This window comes from Echinococcus granulosus, assembly GCF_000524195.1.
Source record: "Echinococcus granulosus chromosome Unknown EG_S00123, whole genome shotgun sequence".
Taxonomy (NCBI): Eukaryota; Metazoa; Platyhelminthes; class Cestoda; order Cyclophyllidea; family Taeniidae; genus Echinococcus; species Echinococcus granulosus.
In genome coordinates, this window is record NW_020170503.1 from 32,395 (window position 1) to 47,346 (window position 14,952).

Below are 14,952 nucleotides of genomic sequence, written 5' to 3' on the forward strand. Positions count from 1 at the left end.
TTATTCAGATCTTAATAAGCCATTGCCTTACCCACTTAGGTAAAAATGACGCAGAGATTGCTATCGCCATTCAAAAAGTTGCCACAGCAAATTCAGAACCTGTCAATTTTCCAGAAATTTCAGGATTTGGCAACTGGAAGGCAAACAGGAACTTTGGCCCGTCATTGCGTTTGTATAGCATCTTTTTAATTGTTGTATAGGCTTCTGTTTACGGAATAATGGAGCAACCTATTGCTTTGGCTTACGATCAAGATCTGTGTCTTTTTGCTGTAGCTTACACTCATGGTTACATTGAAGTGTATGCTTTTTCATTGCTAGAAATAATTTTCTTTAGATACGGAATGCCAGGACTTTCCTTTCCAGTCGACCATGTGGTTAAAGGCATAAAGTTTATGGAGTTCCTCCAAAATGAGGGGCGTCTTCTTTTGGTTACCTCATCCAGTCTTACCAGTCTTGAATTGAATGTAACTTCGGGTCACTGGGAAAAGAAGCATTCTGTCTTCCTCCCTCTCGCGTGAGTCATGCGTCCCTTATGCCAACAGTAATTATTTACACTAACTTATGCAAATCTGACTTGTTCTTTTCTATTCAGACCTGATGAAAGCATCACAGCTTTTGCAATCGGAAAGGGCGTCGTTTATGTTGGATCAAGCGCTGGGACCCTGCGACAGGTAGCCATCGAAAATGGGACCATGACAGTTGGGGATGATGATTTGACTTCCTTACCGTGTCTTCTCATCTTGAACAAGTAAGATCCCTTTGTTTATAACCTAATGCGCATTGATTAATTGAAAAATCTTTGGCTGATTTTGTAGTTGATTATGGTGAGTGATCTGCCCTTTGCGTCCCCTTATTTTGGTTATTGTTTGAAAGCTATTGAGGTTGGCTTTTACTTAAGCAATTAACGATTCCAGGCTGCCGGAAGACAAGCGCGAGGTTCTCAAACTGAACACACCCATAGTTTCAATCGAACTGCATCCGAATGGCGAGGGACTGCTTTTGGGGTACGCAGGCGGCACAGCCATCGTAGCTCAGCCGCAAGCCATCCCACTCACTCTACCTGTGCCATCAATCTCCACTGTGGAGAACCCCCGTGATGAAGCTGGGGAAAAGCCAGAGGAGGGTGAAGCTGAAAAGGGGCAGACACAACCATCTATTGAGAGTGTCGAGGCAGAAGCTGAGCCAGCTAAAAAAAGTGAGGGTGATACCGCACCGGAACCGACGTCGCCGAAGAAGAGCAAGACTGGGGAACGACATTCCACAGCCAACTTACAGGCTATCCGTGCTCAAGCTAGCAGGAAGTTCCGCACGCTTTCTAAGTCTATAAAGAGTAAGATTGAGCACACAGCGGAGGAGAAAGTTGAACATCCAGTTCTGCCTGTGCCTCCAAGCCCACGTGTGGTTCGTTTGCTTCCCTACACACAGGTTCTGTGTTGTGCCACATGGCGTATCACTACATCCGTGTTGGCGTCAGAATTAGCGGCCTCTCAGGAGGTCCTCATCGCTTATCATGATGGTGCCTATCTCACCTGGACCATTCCCAAGTGTGAGTCGGAGGTTTTTGATCCAGTGATTGCTGTGAACCAAGAAGTCGCTAGCATCCCCTACGGTAGGCTGAAGCTCTTCCTCACCCCTATTCTTTCACTCGATTAACACGATTTCTACTTATTTTTTCAGGACCCCTGCCCTGCGCTGCAATTCAGCGTATCATCGCAAGACCTTCTGCGAAGTGCGTGTGCCCATTCGTAATACGTAATTCTTTATCTGAAGACTCAACTTGATAGTGCTTCTGTTTTGTTCCAGTGGTGGTGTTATCACTGCATTTGTTGGAGGACTGCCTCGCGCCCAACATGCGCAGAAGCACACAATTAGCGTTCTGGGTGGAGTTGAGGAGCATGTTTGCTTCCAGTTTGGTTCACCTGTCCGAGACTTTGTTGTTCTGCCCAGTAAGCCGCAGAAGCCAGCGTGCAGAAATGAGGAGAATGAAGAATCCAGTAAGCAAAGTGGGTCGACTTCCTGATTGATTGATTGTCTAGTATAGACTGGTCTTCTTTTGGGTTTATATCATGATCTGGATGAGATTTTTGCAGATTACAACACCCGAATGCTAGGCAGAGTGGGGAACTGGGTGAACAGTGAATGTTGGAATGAATTTGCTTTTCTGTTCTCTCATCAACTTTTCTCTAATCGTCCAACCAACTTTGATCTTTAATAGACATGGGTTTATGAGAGTGCATCCCTTCATCACTGTTGCTCCCGTGGGGACGAAGTTAGCCTGTTTATTTGCTGGAACGGAACTGCATTTCCCATTTCGTTAGCTTTGTACATGATTTGTGGGCTAAACACAACAATATCTTTGTTTCACCTTGCTAATGTAGATCACTAAAGCCCATTTTCTTTAATATCCTTATTGTTTCTGACTGCTACGCGACAAAGAATACCACGTGGTTTGTCCAAATCGTGGATACCATTTAGCGTCAAAGGAGAATATACGGGAACAAAGAGAGCATCGGTCAATTTTAGAGAGTCTGTTGAATGTGTCTTATTCCAGTTTCCTTATGTTTTTTTTTGAGATGTGACATAACACTGAGGCCTAGAAATTGCTTGATTATAATTACTTTTAAAGTTGAGACATCCATTAACTGATAGAACGTAAACAGGTAGCTGAACATCCTTGTTTTATCATAACTACTCGAGGTGAATTGCCATCGAGTTCACTCTTCTGCGCCTTTAAATCTCATGGTTTTTTGGCCACTATAAGCCTATTTCCATGCAATGACTCGTCGTGTCATTGACTAGAGACGACACCGTTTCAACCTTTTCATGCTTTCCCTGCTGAATTTATTCTTTTCAGTTTAATAAAGGATGACAGTCACATCATTTGGACCTAGGCAGCGCTTTGTATCTTAACTAATTGGCACAACGCTCACCAATGAAGTGGCCACGTTTACATTAGGTATCTTCAAGACGTAGGCGTAAGGAACTGTTTCTGTCTGTGATTATGCTACCAGATGAGGTTTTTTAGTTTACATGATTTAATAGAAACAAAGTAATTTAGAGCTGCTTTATTCACCTACAGAGATTGAGGGGGACGAGGGGGAGAAATCTTATCAGCACATAACTGAGCCACCCAAACCAACTGACGCTGGCTACCTCCTCGTCCTGACGGACCGTGAACTCGTGGCCATCGATTTGACCCAACCCTCCTGGCCCGTCATCCCCTCGCCTTATCTCAAGCACCTTGACTGTACTGGCATCACCGCTGTTGCTCACATCTCTGTGAGTGTCTAGTTCCGACCTTCAATTTATACAACTTGGAACTTATTAATTTTTACGTATCTTCCTCCCCCAGATCCCAAAGAAACTCATGTCACGTCTGAAGGAGGCGTGTAATGCCAAGGGCTTCGATCACTGGCCTGTGATCGGTGGGCAGAAGACCGAGTCATGCGAGGCAGTTGTGGAGCATGCGGAGTTTCACGACCTGGTTGCAATCGCACACATGGATGCGGATGTCTCCCTGTGGCACGTGGGTCGTGGTGACTGCTTCGAGTCTCTCGGACGCATCCCCAGTCTTGCAATGATGCTCGACGCCGGGGAGTTGGGGTGCAATGTGGAGAATAAAGTATGTGTTGAGTGTGTTTGGTCTCCTAGCGAACGATTTCCGCTATGCATTTTTCACACATCTCCCAAACTGGCGCACCGGAAGTTGTTCTGACGGAATAATTATTAAGGAAGTAGTAATTTGCTTTGACTAAATTGGTTTGTATCCCCTCTCACCGCGTCCTGTGGAAAAAAATATAACGCCTCGATTTTCGTTACACTTCCGCGTGAGAATATTGCTTCCCTGTTTTCAACGCTGTGGATTTTGTGATGACTTATTTCAAGATCTTCACTTAGTATTCAGCGCTCAAAACGGCAAATTATCAGTTTATTTTTCTTGAATTCCAGGCTATGTGTACAGTTAATTCACAACACCTGGAAAGCCACCATTTATTATTTTGGAGGGCATTTAACTGGAAGATTATTGTTTAATACGTTTGGCTTTCCGACACTCATGTTCATCCTGTACGGGTTGAGGCAAGCGTAAGAGGTGTCTTAAAATGAAGCTCACAGACTTGCCAACATCTGAGTCACTTTGTTAGGCACTAGGGTTGAGGCCCCTTGGATTTTGATGATGGTGCGTCTTTGTCAGCCTTACGCGCGCCTTTTGGGTTTCCTAGATGGGACAGAACCTTTGCGATAGTTGCGTGTTACTACTGCTACGGGTCCACTGTGGCGTAGACAGCCCGTAATGTCAGCGAACGAACTTTCTGGCATTTGTAGCTGTGGCCAGCGGTCGCGCCCCAACTCATGGTTTAAGGTGGGATCCCTGGGCCTCCAAACGATTGTATCATTAAAGAAAAATGACCCAAGCTGATATAATGGAGAGTGGCAATGAACTGACGTCTATTTGTAGTAAAAGTGGGCGCATCCATCCTAACACGTGCCCTACCACGATCTCAGGGGGCGATTTACCTCCGCGTTTCAGTTACTAGATTGTTCTCTTTAATTGTGTTGCTTAAAGACAAAATATACATAATTTCCCTTAGAATGGAAGCATCTTGGACTTATTTTGCTTTAAGCCCGATTACTCTGCGACACGATCTTATGCAACCAGTTGTCACAATCTGATAAGGAACACGTGCCGTGTATCTGCGTACAGAGAAAACCGGAGCGTCTCATATGCGGCACTGGTAATGGGTGTGTTAAGCCATCCTTGAAGTAATAATTTCGCTTATTTTTCTTCTCCATCAACACTGGATTATTTTTGATGAATTGTCAGGGCAGAGACTGGGTGAATTAATCAAACGACCCTCGACAACCCGAGTCTTTTTGGCAAGGTCAATCATTCAGCTGAAGTCTGTCTCATCAAAAGACCAGTCATTCTTATGGGAAAAACACGTTGGATATGACCTGTGACTTATTTTCGTCTCTTGTCACTGGTAATTTTGATAGATTGCTTCAATCTACTATCAGTACGCCGTCGTTTTGCTTTTTAACACTATACACGTCCAAGTCGCCCATTTTTCACCCGATTCTGGAGTATTTTTCATATGCTAGCTGTTTATAAATTGGGTAAAGAATTTTTAGGTGCCAAGTGGGATTCCATTTTTTATTTTCTTTAATTTAGAAAGTTTAATACATGCCTAAATGGTGCACATTCGTTGTTCATTTTTGACATCTGTCGTGCTTTATAGTTAATTTCCAAATGGATCCATGTTCAAGTGATGAACCACACACTTAAGAGGATCTTATACAGGAGCTTAGCTATTTCCAGACGAGTTATATTCTTTAAAAAATATATGCATGCCAATCCTAAGAATTTGAGTCTTGATTGGTTGAGTTTATCCGACGTTCCGAAGTGATTTCATCTGTATACCGGGAAATTAGACAATTTTGAAGTATCTCAGCTACTTTCGCAAACAAAAAAATACGTGAGGCCACTTTTCCTCGACAATTTACTAGAATGAGGATAGGCATTTGACATCATGAATTAGGCCATAGTCAGAATTGTTCAAATCCTGTGAAAAATTGCTACCTGTATATTCATTCTTACGAAGCAGATAGGGTTCTTCTAATCATACTTTTTTCTGCAGTTTCCATTGACAGCCCCTTCTTATCTTTCGGCTTTGTCTCAGTGCTGTTGCGGGAGAGATACACTCGCTTCCATCTTCCTGCATTGTTTTTTGAGTCGTCCTTTTGTGTTTTAATGCTAAGAAGAAGTCATTTTAACAAATACGGACTTCTGCCGCAGGTTTAAGAGAGAGGGTAGGATGGACTGAGAAACTTGTGGCACTAGCGTTATAGCACTTTACTCCTTGTTGCATCATTTTGTTCGCCCTTTACGACGCTTAGTGAACATAAATTTTTATTGCAATCTTAAGAAAAAGTAGGATGGAAAAGGCCGTTCTCATTGATTTGGCTCATCAATGGGCTGATTTCTTCGTACAGCATTACTGCCTTTGTAAAGAGGATCTTCCTTTTAAATTTAAACTTGGGAAGGTTGTTTGCACTGATTATAAAGCTTCCAATTATGTGGTCCATTGTCTTTGTTTTTTTTTCGTAGCAGAACGAAGAGGAGGCCTGGCCTCCGTTCCGAAAAGTCGGTGATTGTGTCTGCGAAGCTCTCGGAGAAAGGGTCGTCGATGCTCGCTGTGCCGTTCGCACCCTCTCTTTTCAATTGGTTGATGAGGAGGTGCTTTTATTTGTCGGTGGAGAGGCTGGCAACTGCTCCATGTGGTCTTCGGCTAAACAGAAATCCCTTGAACCTGATGTCACCAGGATCTGTGTCGATCTTCTCGAGGGTCTGACTGACAAATTCAGCTGGGAGGGTCATGAGGCTTTCAAAGTGAGATTTTGAGCTAGTCTCTTCCATACTAAAATGACCAGTATGTACGATTGTGTGGTATTCAGCTCAAAAACGGACTTTTGACCATTCCAATAAAATGAAACGAACAAATTTTAAGAAATGGGGAATTGCGCTTATTTGTCGCATTTGTGCACCTATCTCAATGCTTAATTGATATTTGCAGAGCTTCGTTGTATAAATAATTTTAGTTGGCTTGTCTATCTTAAAGCAGTACATTTCATTTTGGCGTCGGTACTTTGGCATGCATTGCGCACTGTTGAAATGATTATGCTGTATTCACTGTTCCTGCAGAAAGACTGGTCTCTTGCCATTTCTCTCCCGCTTATACGTCAATTGTACATTCCACGGGCTGGTTGAATGTTGGCAATGCCGACTAACTTATGTGACGCCTGAGATCCTCACAGACGTATGGCTAGCCGTATTTAGAACCATTACACTCTTCATGCAAATGTCAGAATGTCGAGTGGATGAGTGTACACTTTGGACGCATTGCGCTCCAAATCCTTTATGGGTAATTGCGGCTTTTGCGCCCTAGTGGGTAAGATACTCCTTTTATCAAAAAAATGCTGTTGGGTGCACCCACTCTGCTATTGTAATGGTGTCTGGACTGACCCACGATGTGTGCGCCAAGGGCTAGTAAAAGGATGCGTGAAGGAGCTCCTAATTAATTGAAATATGGCACGCGATGGGACTCCCATCATCGCCAAGTGCACTGAAAGCGATAAGTTTTATGTACATTGAGACTTGAAGATTGTTGCCTCGTCGATTTTACTGGAGTTCATTTACTGCGTCCTTTGCCGATATAAACGCCTTGATTGGGTTTATCGTATGGGTATTGCTAAAGTCTGAAAAAGTAGGGGCCATCTCAACCGTTTTTTGAAAAAAAGTCACTTTTTGGAATTCCATAAATGCGTACTGAGGGAATGGCTAATATTTCAAACTGCGTCTTCATGCTACACGTTGCTGATCATTCACATAGCTGTTAGCCATTCAGGGGTAGCGTCGTTTGTCTACTAATTTTTGCGACTTTCTTATTATTAAAAAAAACCTGTTTCGGATGGAATGACATCACAGTGAGGCAATGTGAATTTCGTGTTCAGTTCGATTTAAAGCAGTGGGTTCTCTCCTAATGTCGTTTCCCTTGTATCTCGTCTTACAAATGTGCGATCTAACTAACGGTTTGAAAATGGGAGACATTAACTTTTGTTTCGCTTTACATCAGCCTATTGAAGGCGCCTTCAAGCCCCACCTCACATCCACTCCAGCATTCGGTCTTTGCGAGCTGATCCAGTTTAACCCACCCTCAGCGATAACTGCCGTGACATTTGAGCCCCATTGGGAGGCACTGGCAATTGGTTCTGCGCATGGCTTCGCCCTCATCGATCTCAAATCTCATGCCGTAGTATACAAACATCTTACGTATGGGCTCCAAGGCACCACTGAAACCTCTGTGCCGTCTGTTGCTCGTAAGTTGGTCTTTACCCCTGAGAAGGAGACACGCCCTCCTATAGTGGTACAACTAATGTGAGTATCTTTGCCTTGAATGAAGCTCTATCCGAGACCTAAGTTCAATTAAGCAATAGAAATCCCTAGATTGACTTATTTCTCGTTACGTCTCGTCTTTTTTGTGCTATCTAGCTATTTGAGTGGGTTATTCGTGCCATAGCGGAGAATATTGGACCTTAGATTTTCGCTCTTTTGACATTCAATAGGTATATTGCACAAGGCTAAATTCAGACCCCTTAGGTGTTGCTTCATTACTATTCATGATCATTGAGTATATGGCCAGAGTGAATTGGAAACTTGCTACACCGCTCAACAAGACAGCAACTAAAAGACTGATCTTTGTTTTATTTTGTTGAGCAGGTGGGGCTGCCACCAAAATTGTGGCCGGCGGCCGTCATTTGAAGGCAACGCTGCGCCAATCTTTTCGTAAAATTCGGAAGAGCCGTTCCCGATCGGCTGCATCAGTAAGTGAGGAAGCTGGTGAAGAGAAAAAAGTTTCTGCCGCTACTGAAACGGCTACTGAAGCAGCACCTGTAAAAGGTACTTCCTTGTCTTCAGATTTAGAACCTACATCTCTGAACGCTTGTCATACTTTGAGGTTTCATTTTTTTTTTCCTTACCTAACCAGCCGAGGAAGTTGGAGCTGCAGCTTCGGGTGTTGTGGACGAAACTCTAGACGCCGCAGTGGAAACCGATGAAACTGCAAAACCAGGAGGTAGTTCAGAGGAAGCACCTACCACGAAATCGGTGGTTGTAATTGAGGAAAAGGACGCGGAACCTTCCACATGTCAGCAACTGAAGCCTAACGACACGACTTCCGGTGTCTCCGCACTCATTCTGGCGGATACCTACGTCATTCCGGGTGTCGTAGCGGCACCCAAAGAGAATCGTCCCGCCAGCTCACCTCCACGTACAGCTGCGCTGATTGTCGGCACGCAAAATGGCGCACTGATTATCCACACCCTCTCCTGGCCAGCTGAGGATGCCTTAATCGAGGTAAAACCAATCAAGGCCGTTTTCTTCCGACACGGCGCTGCGGTTCTTGCAGCCTGCGTTATTGATGCTAAAGCTCACTCCTCTCCTGTTCTCAGTGAGAAATCTCGGTAGGAAAGTAACTTTAACGGTCTCTTGTCAAAATACCCGTTATTTACTTCCCGCTTTTCCGTAAAGCTCCGTGCCTGAAGTGATTCCCGAATCACCAGAACCGGTTAAACAAGAAGCGGAATCCACCAAACACACTAAGGGTGAAGAGAATGGATCAAAGCCTGGGCCCATGGTAGCGGTGGAGACTGCGGTGTTGGAAGAAGTGGAGCAGATGAAGTCTGTGTTAACGTCAAGTCACGAGCTTCTGGTTTGCACAGAGGAGCAAGTTCGTGTGATCGCATTGCCCTCACTGAGAACAAAGCACAAGTACCACTTCTGGGAAAAAACTGCCACAGGTATCCATGGTACTTTTAAACATACTCTCATTCGTCGTCGTAAGTCTGAACCTTCTACAACCGCCACAACTTCGGACGATGTCGCTGTATCTGCAGCTCAAGAAAACACTGAGACTAAGGTTAGTGTTTGTCAGTCTTGGGATAGCAGAGTGCTTAATTCTGACCGCTTAGTCTCTCCATTTTTTCAGGAGACAGATGCCTCTGTAGTTGCTCCAGTTGCAATTTCAGAACCTGATTCTATAGAACAAGGGGAGAAGTCAGAAGAGCTCGTTGCTGCAACAAATTCAGCAGCACCGTGCGTGTCGTTGCGTCGGGTAGTTGCGTTTGGTCTTCAACAATTTCCTCAACCTTCCAGCGCCATGGTGGAGGAATGCCACGCTGTTGTGGCTTTAAGGAATGGTCGTCTTCATGTGCTTACTATTCCTGGGCTTCGCAGAGTTCTCAAAGGTAGTTCGATGCCTAGATTTTTTAATGAGTATTTTGGTGGGTATGTTGCAGCAGGATAGGCTACCTACAATCGCCTGATGTAGAGAAAGAGTAAAAATAAGTATCCACTTTATATAATCCCCCTTGCTTTGAGATTCGATTCCAGTGCTACCGATTTTTTATACTTTCGTTCTAGTAATCAAAGCGGTATGCGGGTGTACTGAGACCTCTCCTAAAGCAGAAAAGGACATGATGTAAAGTTTGGTTGCAGTGAAAGAGGTCTTATTTTTGTTAGTAGTGCCATATCTTGGTCGTCATGCTTGATGCTGGGCAGATCACATCAAAAGCAATTCTGCAGAGGGATAGAGTCAGCTATATTTCAATAACACAACGGTTTAAGAACCAGTGGACTTGGTGGCGAGTTAAGACATTGTAAGGCAAATTGTAATGCCGCCTCATTACTCAATTCTTCCGATTTTTTTCTCTTCTCTGTAGCCACGTTTTGCGACCACCCAGAGTATTGTAGCACAAAACCGATGCCTACTCAGGGCTTCACCAATGTCTGTGTCTCGAACTCCGCTAATCTGACCTTCTGGCCGTTTGCTGGTTGTATGCTGGTGGCAAATGAAATCTCCTACGCATTACCATGCCGACTGGCGTCACTGGTTGGTGTGACCGGTCTCAGAGCTACGGGCGAAGCTGCCTATTGTGTGTGTTTGCCTGAATGGGCTAGACCCAAAACCCCACCAACACCTGTCACTCCCAGCGTTGCCTCTGCGGCACCAGAAGACCCCGGTTCTGCTTTTAATTATATTGAGGTGAGTGTTCGGTGTGCCCCTTGGAGTTTGCAATATCCCAGCTTGGGATATTGGTTTGGCGGATTTATAAAGCACATTTAAGTCAGACCGGGACGGGGAACTTCTATTTAGACAAACATTCCTTGGTTACATCACCAATTTTGATCCTAATTTTGTTTTTTCTTGAAACCTTTTTCTGCTGCTGTTTTCTTGATTAGATTTATTATTTCTGAATTCAGTGCATCCAACTCCCCAATTTCGAGGTCCCATTATTGGTAGAACGCTGCCCATACCAAAATAACCCCTAAGACATCGAAAACCCTTAATTTCGTTTCCAGTTACGATTCCCGGCTTTTTTAATCTTCTCAGAATGGCCATGACAAGACTGGAAAGGGTGGGAAGACTAGAGGATCTGCGACAGATGGAACAATGGAGGCAATGAAGGGTACTATTGCTGATCCCATGGAATCTTCTGACACGGCTAAGGAGGTGGACACCTTCACAAAGGATATCACAAAGGGAATTTTGACTGAGTAAGCCACTGGACTTAGTTCCGTTTTTACCCTGGAAATAACTTTATGAGACTTAGCGTCTGATTAGATTAAAATTTCTCTCCGCGATTTGGAGAGTTTAGAAAGTCCGGCCAATTAATGCCCTCATGGCTTGATTGACATGTGATAAGCTAACAAAAAGATTATGTAAATTTTGAGGGGATTCCTGAAAAAGTCACCTTCACCAGCGTGTATATTTTTAATAGATGAATTCAACTTTTTCTCCGTTTTACTAATTTCTAGGAGCTTTGAAGCGTTTAAACAATTTGTAGCTATCTATTCTTTTAGCTTCTTTGCTAAAAGTGACTACGGCATGCAGTTAGTTTTATTGCTTTTGAATCGCGGCAATTAATAGTTGTCAGTCTGCCCTATTGCGAAAAATTCTCTGCGCGACATTCTTCCACAACTTGTGCTACTTTTTCATGGTGTACATAGGTTCACAGCATCACACGCTGGTCGAGTTTTGGTGGTATTTTTCTCACATTCACATTTTTTCAATGTTGAAGTTTAGTTGTCTCTAAACGGAGCTGTTTTTAACTAAATAACTATTTACCTAAGCCTGGAACAGTAGTGGAAGATGGTAGAGAGGCGTTTTACTTTATACACGTTGTCTTTCTATAGGAAGGCGAATGGGTAAACAAACAGGGAATTGAATGCCATGTGCTTTTTTTCGGTTTCCAGTGGCAGTGGTACTGTGACAGTAAAGACGACTGAGAGTTCTCTGGAGAAACACACCGTTATTGAAGGTGGCAACGTCTTGACAACCGTCCGCGAGACCCAACTTGTCGATGGCGAGATTGTCAAGGATGACATCGTCCAAGTAAAGTCAGATGTCGACGAAAGTGCCCCTGCCACAGTTGGCACTGGAGGTTAGTGAAGTTTGGTACAAAATTTGTAATGGATGCCTCGACCCGTTCTGATAGAAATGTGCTCGTTTCAATTCCTCGATCAGGCTTTACGCAGGTGATCGCCGAAACCGATGTAATTTCATTGTATTGTGTCCTGACGCCCTTTCACCTCATTGTGGCGGTAAAGTTCACCTAACTAGCTCACTCATTTTGTAGAATTCATAACACCTGTCAGAATTAACTAAAATGAAATGATATAGAGCATAAACTCAGGCTTGATAGTTGAGCAAAGCGAGTAGCCGAAACTTATATCACTTGCCCTTTCAGTGACTGGTTAACAGGATTCTGGACGTACAACGAGTCTCCCTCTCTCACCATTTCTCTGTATTTGTGTCCGCTTTTCGTATTTCCATGTACGCACACATCTGCTTTCGGTTTTTTTCACGCTGCTTTTGCAATTGTGACGATTTTGACCACTTGTCGTCGCTTCTCTTTTCTTTTTCCTCCCTCCCTTCTTCATAATTTCTTTGCCTCATCTTTCCTCATCCTTTTCCCGTCACCCTTTCTCTTCCCACCATAACAGATCATAATTTTTCGACACCGGCGAACGGGACAACGGTTGCCGCAATTTTGATTTCATTGACCACCACCGCCACTCGTTTTCCCATTTTTCACCCCTCTCCATCCCGGCTATCCGCACAAAACAGCAAATGGGCTCTTATAAGCAATTGTTTATTTATTTTTGGTTTTCTTAGACTGCGATGCTGTCCTCTCCCCTCTTCTCTTCTCTAATTTTCTAGAGATTCATAGTTTTGTGATGGAGTGGGTTTGGAAAGGAGATGACTTAAAGTAGTTGATGTTGGATGTAACTTACAAGGTCTATTTTTATTGATGGTTTAAATGATTTAAAAATCGGTAAATGCCTTCGTTACCCTTGTCTTTAAATGAAGGAGACATCTTTTAAGTTTAGGACTGATGATCTACGTCGCCTGTTTGGATATTGGTGAAGCAACGAAGTTTGTAATGGTATGGTGCTAGGGAAACGGTTCCTTCTCCGTTGACGAGTAAGGAGACAAAGCGTGGAGTGGATCAGATGAAGAAAAGGCATTTCGTTGTGGGTGTACATGCGTCGAGAGCAAAAATTGTCTTCACTGGTATGTGCACGGTGTGTGGAGGCTGGGCTCTCTTAGGTTGGCATACGAGTGAGTTGAAGTGATCACGGCTGGTCGCCTCGACGCAGTAAATGAGGGGCTCTCCGAACATCCAGTCATTCGTGGATGTAACTTTTATGGGTAAAAAATTTCGGAGCAGCTTAATGGAAGTGAAAACAGGGTAAGTACGAGTGACGAAGACGTTGACTAGGACGAACGCTTAAGCATTGGATGGTTACCGGTGTTCGACTCAAGCTACACTGTAGCACACAGCAAGGCAATTGAAGAAGTAACTTTTATTCTGGTTGTCTTTCAGTACTTCCAGAAGCCTTCTCTTCGTACCTGCCAGGAAAGTGTAACGGAATTTGACATATTTCTGAGGCAAAGAGGAACCCATTCATCCATTTGTGCAGTTGAGGGGAAAAAACCTCTCCAGACACCACATTTATCTTACTTAAAGCCCAAATCTCATCAAATGGGTTTGTGAAATAAAGAAAGGAAGTATTTTAATGTAATAGTGGTGTGATATGGTGGATAAGACACCTTCGGTTCAGTAGCAGAGAACCGTTTTCCAGCAACCGGGTCATAACTGAGTGGCATTGGCAGAAAACGTATCTCGAAAGAAGGTGACCTTCATAATTTGCGGGTGAACGATCACAAATGAGCCGGTATTTTGTAGACTAACAAGCCACCACAAGGAGCACTCTTTTGTCATCACAAAGGTTGGCTGATATCCGTGGTGCTTCAAATTTATATGTTCTCTTAAGCTGCATTCCTTGGAAAAAGAAAGTGGAAGTACTAGCTACTCGTAAACTGATATAAATGTTTTTCTAACCCCTAAAATTATGTAAATAACTAAGTACTTGCCTAATTAAAGGTTAAAATGGCAAACTTTCTAATTGGTACTTTCGAAGAAGACGCTGGTAGTTTCAAAAACTTGCATTAACAAACGTGTGTTTTCAGCTCTCAATATTTCCAAGCTGTAGATTGCGAGTCTGTCGATCACTGTGATGTCTCCTGGTCGCCTGCAGTTGAGCTAATTCAGATTGGATCAATTTATGCCTGATGAAATAGTGCATTCATACACTTGTATTAAATGGGTTTACTCCAGAGAAGCTCGAATTCCCAAATGGGGTGTTTTCAAATCCATTTCTTCTAAATTATATTCTTCCTGGCCCAATGTGCAGCCATAAACTAGGCACCAAGGGAAGTCAATCTGGTCGGAGTAACCGGCACAGCTTCCCTGCTCCTCCCCTCTCCTTCAACCCTGCTACACGTCACAACCAGGTCACGTGTTAATAAACCAATAGCAGGTGCGATTTGGTAATTACTTCCAAAGATGATTTTATGCCACTGCCTCATCCAACTTTTGTTTATCGGTATCGTATGGTTTTTACTCCTTCAAAGCCTGAGGGGCCAGTTTAAGGGTGTTTTTTGGATGAACCTCGGCCCTAACACCTCTGCGCCATAAATAGGCATCTGCAGATTAAGCGCACCCGCAGGTTGTGATCGTTGCGTTTTTCTGGATGCTGGCAAGCAATAATGCGGGCTCAGTTTGTGACCTCTAAGCTATCCATATCTTTCTACCCTGGCTTCTACTGATAACATTTGTGAGTAGTACGAAACCCTCGCTGGTGGGGTTGCCAAGTCTTAAAATGAGAGACATGCAGTTTAGTATGGATACCTGACAGTTGCCGTTTCCACGCTAACTTATTTAGTGGTCTCGAGGTTAAGGAAGTCCGAAGAAGGATACTGGATTAACAGTAAGCAGCACTGAGGAGAAATATCTATCATTTGCACAAGGACACGCGCTGCTTTATTAAAG

The 14,952-nt window shown here is 43.7% G+C and overlaps 2 protein-coding genes across 2 annotated transcripts; both read left to right on the top strand. All coding sequences in view use genetic code 11, as the record gives it.

Moving 5' to 3' along the window:
- Positions 1-218: 218 nt before the first annotated feature.
- Positions 219-6,400, top strand: EGR_08894 (Lethal(2) giant larvae protein; the record flags this gene model as incomplete). The annotated part of the gene is made up of 8 exons (XM_024498143.1): positions 219-514; positions 593-748; positions 915-1,609; positions 1,678-1,729; positions 1,804-2,003; positions 3,059-3,279; positions 3,353-3,622; positions 6,107-6,400. The coding sequence occupies 8 exons, from the start codon at positions 219-221 to the stop codon at positions 6,398-6,400; spliced, it is 2,184 nt and encodes a 727-aa protein (XP_024347428.1).
- Positions 6,401-7,595: 1,195 nt separating this feature from the next.
- EGR_08895 (Lethal(2) giant larvae protein) lies at positions 7,596-13,496 on the top strand (the record flags this gene model as incomplete). Its single annotated transcript, XM_024498144.1, has 9 exons — positions 7,596-7,875; positions 8,273-8,455; positions 8,544-9,018; positions 9,086-9,473; positions 9,543-9,801; positions 10,276-10,598; positions 10,947-11,110; positions 11,810-11,997; positions 13,444-13,496. 9 exons carry the CDS (start codon positions 7,596-7,598, stop codon positions 13,494-13,496), a joined length of 2,313 nt encoding a protein of 770 aa, XP_024347429.1.
- Between the last annotated feature and the right edge of the window lie 1,456 nt (positions 13,497-14,952).